General features: G+C 45.9%; 1 protein-coding gene across 1 annotated transcript; it reads left to right on the forward strand.

Moving 5' to 3' along the window:
• Positions 1-8226, forward strand: LOC127847969 (uncharacterized). Its single transcript, XM_052380221.1, has 2 exons — positions 1-78; positions 7477-8226. Exons 1-2 carry the CDS (start codon positions 1-3, stop codon positions 8224-8226), a joined length of 828 nt encoding a protein of 275 aa, XP_052236181.1.

The following is an 8226-nucleotide window of genomic DNA, read 5'->3' on the forward strand; positions in this document are numbered from 1 at the left end:
ATGGCGAAAAATAACTGTCTCGGCGTGGACGTCGCCGTCGGCGTGGACGTGGACGATATAAATATAGATTTTCTTACAGTAACGTAAATACCGGTACTCAAAATCATCGAATATTTCGTACAACATTTCAAAAAAAAAATAAAGTTAACACATTAAAAAATCAATATTTCTTATAGCAATAGCCAAAATTTCAACGCTAGATGTTTGAGGGTTTATGGGCTTTTAAACGTCGATTATCTTATCCTGAAGCCCATGCTTTCTTGCTTACATGTGGCGTAAACAGTGTAGCTTGATTAGTGAAAATATGAAGAGTTCCTAAAATTAAGACAATATAATTAAAAAGTATTTTAATATATTCGAATATAAGTTCATTCCGTGGTTATACGGGAATTAATATTTTTTTCACACGTTTATATCTCATTTCGTTTTCCGCAAGTAAAATCTAACCATGACACTTCGATGGAAAATTGATGTCATGCAATGCAATTAATAGCAAACGGGCAAATGTCGCATTTCAGGAAAGGAAACACCGCGGAAAAGCAATATTCACATAATAACTAATACAAGTTCAAATAATGCATTATGAACTGATTGTGAAATGTTATAACACGACCTCCCTAGAATACGCATCCTGGCTAATTTGAAAGGGAGACACAGAGTCTATTGATGTTGAGATTTAAGTTTTTTTACTTTTACACCCGCTCTTTATTTCTGTACGATAGCTTCATGATCAACATTTGGCCATGTTTTGTTGCACTTTAATGCCTCGACACAATTGTCGCGTATATTGGCAGAAAAAAGTCTCCAACATTGTGATGGATGTTGGTTAAGTCAAGAAAGGTCAAACCTCTGTTAGACAGGTACGACAACAAATAATGAAATTAAGTTAATTCTTAACTCTGACGTAAAACGGAACAAGACGGGGTAAAATCAACACACACACTTTTTGTTACTTTAAGGACGATCCACCCATCGATTAGCTCGGTCACAGAAAAGTGCAAAAACGATCTATCGGGTATATTGCATTCATCTAATGCTCAACAGAACATGTCTTTGTTATTCGTTTGTGTGGGTGCGAAACATGCCTTGAATGTAATCTTTCATTATTAAAATTTACAGAATATCCTTTGACGTCTCCGTTTGTACCGAAAATCAAATGCCATTATTTATATTCACGTGCGATATTTGAAAGTGCATCTTCCATCCAAATTATAATCATGGCTTATTGAATCTAAACAATATTCTGGAGCGATTGAAAAGAGCGAAAAGTACAACCATGATTTTGAAAAATGTCTTACAATACATACAGAAATACAAATTTCAGACGGTACGATGACAGGTAAATATTTGTAATTAAATATTTATCAAATGAACCTGTCGTCTAGAGTACATGAGTGCCGGAGTCTTCGGCAACGTTTCATCTGCGTTGCAGTATTCAAGCTCTCGGGTAAAAGAAACTGCACGAAGCTCGAATTAAAGAATACAACGCACGTGAAGAAAATTCTTGTACATTCGGAAGGATTTGAGAACTAGCGTCAGTGGAATCCGTTGACAAACAGGGGAGGTAACTTCATTAAAGCATATACCGCTCTTCCAATCGTAACTTCAGAGCCACACTCTACCGTCACCAACAAACCTCGTCAGGTCACAATATACTAAAAGATTCCCTTAACATATTTAATGTAAAAGCACAGGTGGTAAGCGTGTGGCTATGATATTAATGAGTGAAATTAGTCCGATCGACAACGAGTTGGTCACGCGAGTTGTGTATCGTGTTATTTCTTAAAATTTGACGCAGCATTTGTAAAACTCTTGCAAGATATGTGCATTTTCAGAAAGGAAATTCATTTCTGTGTTGAATAAGACCGAGATCGTGAAAATCGCTGCGCAATTGATGAAGTTATGGCTGTTCAAAGCGATGTACCTAGTTTTCGGGTTATTTTGAGTTGAAAACCTTGTTATATATATTTTTTCATAGTGAAAATTATTTATTTCAGAAAAGAACATAGGATTTGAGGGCATATTAATATCGCAATGTTAGTTAGTTAGTCCGTCCGGATTAGATTCCGCTCAATAAGTCAAGCAATTGTCATCAGATCTTCACCAAACTTCATGAAAATGTGTAAGGCAATAACATCAAGGTCAAGTTTGATAATCGGCCAAATTGACCCAGACACTCCTGAGTTAGAGCCCTTGAAGTATCGTAAAATTGTGTGTTTTTTTTTCTCGTTTCCGCTCAATAACTCGGGCAATTGTCATCAGATCTTAACCAAACTTCATGAAAATGTGTAAGGCAATAACATCTAGGTCAACTTCGATAATCAGCCAAATTGACCAAGACACTCCTGAGGTACGGCATTTGAATCATGGTAAAATAGTTTTTTCTCGTCTCCGCTCAATAACTCGAGCAAATGCCATAGGATTTTCACCACACTGCATGAAAATGTGTAAGGCAATCTAGGTCAAGTTTGATAATCCGCCAAATTGGCCCAGACACTCCTGAGTAACGACCCTTAAATCATCGAAAAACTGCGTTTTTGCTCGTTTCTGCTTAATAACTCCAGCAATTGTCACTGTATCTTCACAATACTTCATGAAATTATGAAAGGCAATACTATCTAGGTCAAGTTTGATAATCAGCCAAATTGACCCAGACACTTCTGAGTTACGGCCCTTGAATCATCGAAAAATTTCATTTTTTTCTAGTTTCCGCTCAATAACTCGAGCAAATGTCATAGGAAATTCGCCACACTTCATGAAAATGTGTAAGGTCATAAGATCTAGCTTAAGTTCGATAATCAGCCAAATTTACCCAGGCACTTCTGAGTTACGGCCCTTGAATCATCAACAAATTGCGTTTCAGCTCAATTTCTCAAGTAATTGTCATCGGATCGTCACCAAACTTCATGAAAATGTTTCCATTTTTATGCCCCCGAAGGTTGGCATATAGTGATTGCACCGTCCGTCTGTCTGTCTGTCTGTCTGTCTGTCTGTCTGTCTGTCTGTCTGTCTGTCTGTCTGTCTGTCTGTCTGTCTGTCTGTCTGTCTGTCTGTCTGTCTGACCGTCACACTTTTGCGTTTAGGTTTCGAAAAATGCTCATAACTTCTATGTCGCTTCAGATGTAACCTTCATATTTAGTATGGATGTGTACATGGACAAGGCCTATCCATACGCACACACATTTTGACCCATTTGACCATGACCTTGAACTTAGGGTCCGCGTTTAGGTTTCAAAATCTGCGTTTAGGTGTCGAAAAAGCGTTTGTCGGGGGCATATGTCTTCCGATAGAGACAGCTCTTGTTCGTTATAAGTTGATTATTTATCATTCAAAATGATGTTTTCACTAATTAGTATCATAGCCACATGCTAACCACCTGTGTGTAAAAGCAATATCTTTAACAAGAAATAAAGTCAAACATTTGCGCATAGAGACCCTCATAACCATACCTTTTCTCGAAGACAATTCCAAGCCAAATTGATTTAAAGTTAAAAAAAGATAGGTCACGCGATATGTAAGAAAGAACTCGACACGAATCAACGGGCACAGTTTAACGGCCATTTATTTACCGGCTTCTCTCCAGTTGATGTGGTTTTCCCGCAATATGTCAAAGCCTTATATGTAGTATCCAACCGTCAAGCAAAAGAGTAAATTTCTATTAAACAACAATGTTTTCCCTGCCACATGCACACACAAATATTTTGAAATAAAGTAAAATATTATAAAATAAAGTCATGGCAAGTGACCCTGCAGAGAATCATGTCTTCAAATAAATTATGTTTATGTTTTTAGAGGGTATATCATTGCACACCAAAATTATTTAGGATACTACCCCGCACCCCCCCCCCCCCAATTCCCACCATACACATCCGCCATACACCCTTCGCCGCCCCTACTCACTAGTACCTACCGCCCAATACTCACTACTACCTACAACACATTCCCAAACCACCACACACACCCTTCCTTCGCCGTCCCTACTCACTCCTACCTAAAAAATAATCATACACCACCACACACAATCTTCGCCACCCCAACTCACTCCTACCTACCACACCCTTCGCCACCCCTACTCACTCCTACCTACAACAAATCCCTAAATCACCACACACCCTTCGCTTCCCCTACTCACTCCTACCTAAAACACATCCCTAAATCACCACACACACCCTTCGCCACCCCTACTCACTCCTACCTACAACACATCCCTAAATCACCACACACCCTTCGCAACCCCTACTCACTCCTACCTACAACACATCCCTAAACCACCACACACACCCTTCGCCGCCCCTACTCACTCCTACCTACAACACATCCCTAAACCACCACACACCCTTCGCCACCCCTACTCACTCCTACCTACAACACGTCCCTAAATCACCACACACCCTTCGCCGCCCCTACTCACTCCTACCCACAACACATCCCTAAACCACCACACACACTCTTCGCCGCCCCTACTCACTCCTACCTACAACACATCCCTAAACCACCACACACACCCTTCGCCATCCCTAATCGCTCCTACCTTCAACACATCCCTAAACAACCACCACACACCCTTCGCCACCCCTACTCACTCCTACCCACAACACATCCCTAAACCACCACCACACAATCTTCGCCGCCCCTACTCACTCCTACCCACAACACATCCCTAAACCACCACACACACCCTTCGCCACCCCTACTCACTCCTAACTACAACACATCCCTAAACCACCACACACACTCTTCGCCACCCCTACTCACTCCTACCTACAACACATCCCTAAACCACCACACACACTCTTCGCCGCCCCTACTCACTCCTACATACAACACATCCCTAAATCACCACCACACACCCTTCGCCACCCCTACTCACTCCTACCTACAACACATCCCTAAACCACCACACACACCCTTCGCCGCCCCTACTCACTCCTACCTACAACACATCCCTAAACCACCACACACCCTTCGCCACCCCTACTCACTCCTACCTACAAAACATCCCTAAATCACCACACACCCTTCGCCACCCCTACTCACTCCTACCTACAACACATCCCTAAATCACCACACACACTTCGCCACCCCTACTCACTCTTACCCACAACACATCCCTAAATCACCATACACACTCTTCGCCGCCCCAACTCACTCCTACCCACAACACATCCCTAAACCACCACACACCCTTCGCCACCCCTACTCACTCCTACCTACAACACATCCCTAAACCACCACACACACCCTTCGCCGCCCCTACTCACTCCTACCTACAACACATCCCTAAACCACCACACACCCTTCGCCACCCCTACTCACTCCTACCTACAACACATCCCTAAATCACCACACACCCTTCGCCACCCCTACTCACTCCTACCTACAACACATCCCTAAATCACCACACACCCTTCGCCACCCCTACTCACTCCTACCTACAACACATCCCTAAATCACCACACACACCCTTCGCCACCCCTACTCACTCCTACCTACAACACATCCCTAAACCACCACACACCCTTCGCCGCCCCTACTCACTCCTACCCACAACACATCCCTAAACCACCACCACACACCCTTCGCCACCCCTACTCACTCCTACCTACAACACATCCCTAAACCACCACACACACTCTTCGCCACCCCTACTCACTCCTACCCACAACACATTCCTAAATCACCACACACACCCTTCGCCACCCCTACTCACTCCTACCCACAACACATCCCTAAATCACCATACACACTCTTCGCCGACCCTACTCACTCCTACCCACAACACATCCCTAAACCACCACACACACCCTTCGCCACCCCTACTCACTCCTACCTACAACACATCCCTAAACCACCACACACCCTTCGCCGCCCCTACTCACTCCTACCCACAACACATCCCTAAACCACCACCACACACCATTCGCCACCCCTACTCACTCCTACCTACAACACATCCCTAAACCACCATACACACCCTTCGCCGCCCCTACTCACTCCTACCTACAACACATCCCTAAATCACCACACACCCTTCGCCGCCCCTAATCACTCCTACCTAAAACACATCCCTAAACCACCACCACACACCCTTCGCTACCCCTACTCACTCCTACCTACAACACATCCCTAATCACCACACACACCCTTCGCCACCCCTACTCACTCCTATCTACAACACATCCCTAAATCACCACACACACCCTTCGCCACCCCTACTCACTCCTACCTACAGCACATTCCTAAATCAACACACACACTCTTCGCCGCCCCTACTCACTCCTACCTTCAACACATCCCTAACCACCACACACACCCTTCGCCACCCCTACTCACTCCTATCTACAACACATCCCTAAACCACCACACACACCCTTCGCCGCCCCTACTCACTCCTACCTTCAACACATCCCTAAAACCACCACACCACCCTTCGCCACCCCTACTCACTCCTACCTTCAACACATCCCTAAACCACCACACACACCTTCGCCGCCCCTACTCACTCCTACCTACAACACATCCCTAAACCACCACACACCCTTCGCCCACCCCTACTCACTCCTACCTACAACACATCCCTAAATCACCACACACCCTTCGCCACCCCTACTCACTCCTACCTACAACACATCCCTAAATCACCACACACCCTTCGCCACCCCTACTCACTCCTACCTACAACACATCCCTAAATCACCACACACACCCGTCGCCACCCTACTCACTCCTACCTACAACACATCCCTAAACCACCACACACACCCTTCGCCGCCCCTACTCACTCCTACCCACAACACATCCCTAAACCACCACCACACACCCTTCGCCACCCCTACTCACTCCTACCTACAACACATCCCTAAACCACCACACACACTCTTCGCCACCCCTACTCACTCCTACCCACAACACATTCCTAAATCACCACACACACCCTTCGCCACCCCTACTCACTCCTACCCACAACACATCCCTAAATCACCATACACACTCTTCGCCACCCCTACTCACTCCTACCCACAACACATCCCTAAACCACCACACACACCCTTCGCCACCCCTACTCACTCCTACCTACAACACATCCCTAAACCACCACACACCCTTCGCCGCCCCTACTCACTCCTACCCACAACACATCCCTAAACCACCACCACACACCATTCGCCACCCCTACTCACTCCTACCTACAAAACATACCTAAACCACCACACACACCCTTCGCCGCCCCTACTCACTCCTACCTACAACACATCCCTAAATCACCACACACCCTTCGCCGCCCCTAATCACTCCTACCTAAAACACATCCCTAAACCACCATCACACACCCTTCGCTACCCCTACTCACTCCTACCTACAACACATCCCTAAACACCACACACACCCTTCGCCACCCCTACTCACTCCTATCTACAACACATCCCTAAATCACCACACACACCCTTCGCCACCCCTACTCACTCCTACCTACAGCACATTCCTAAATCAACACACACACTCTTCGCCGCCCCTACTCACTCCTACCTTCAACACATCCCTAAACCACCACACACACCCTTCGCCACCCCTACTCACTCCTATCTACAACACATCCCTAAACCACCACACACACCCTTCGCCGCCCCTACTCACTCCTACCTTCAACACATCCCTAAACCACCACACACACCCTTCGCCACCCCTACTCACTCCTACCTTCAACACATCCCTAAACCACCACACACACCTTTCGCCACCCCTACTCACTCCTATCTACAACACATCCCTAAACCACCACACACACTCTTCGCCACCCCTACTCACTCCTACCTACAACACATCCCTAAACCACCACACACACCCTTCAAAACCCCTACTCACTCCTACCTACAACACATCCCTAAACCACCACACACACCCTTCGCCACCCCTACTCACTCCTACCTACAACACATCCCTAAACCACCACACACACCCTTCGCGCCCCTACTCACTCCTACCTTCAACACATCCCTAAACCACCACACACACCCTTCGACACCCCTACTCACTCCTACCTACAGCACATTCCTAAATCAACACACACACTCTTCGCCGCCTCTACTCACTCCTACCTTCAACACATCCCTAAACAACCACACACACCCTTCGCCACCCCTACTCACTCCTATCTACAACACATCCCTTAACCACCACACACACCCTTCGCCGCCCTACTCACTCCTACCTTCAACACATCCCTAA

The sequence above is a fragment of the Dreissena polymorpha genome, chromosome 10 (assembly GCF_020536995.1).
Source record: "Dreissena polymorpha isolate Duluth1 chromosome 10, UMN_Dpol_1.0, whole genome shotgun sequence".
Classification (NCBI taxonomy): domain Eukaryota; kingdom Metazoa; phylum Mollusca; class Bivalvia; order Myida; family Dreissenidae; genus Dreissena; species Dreissena polymorpha.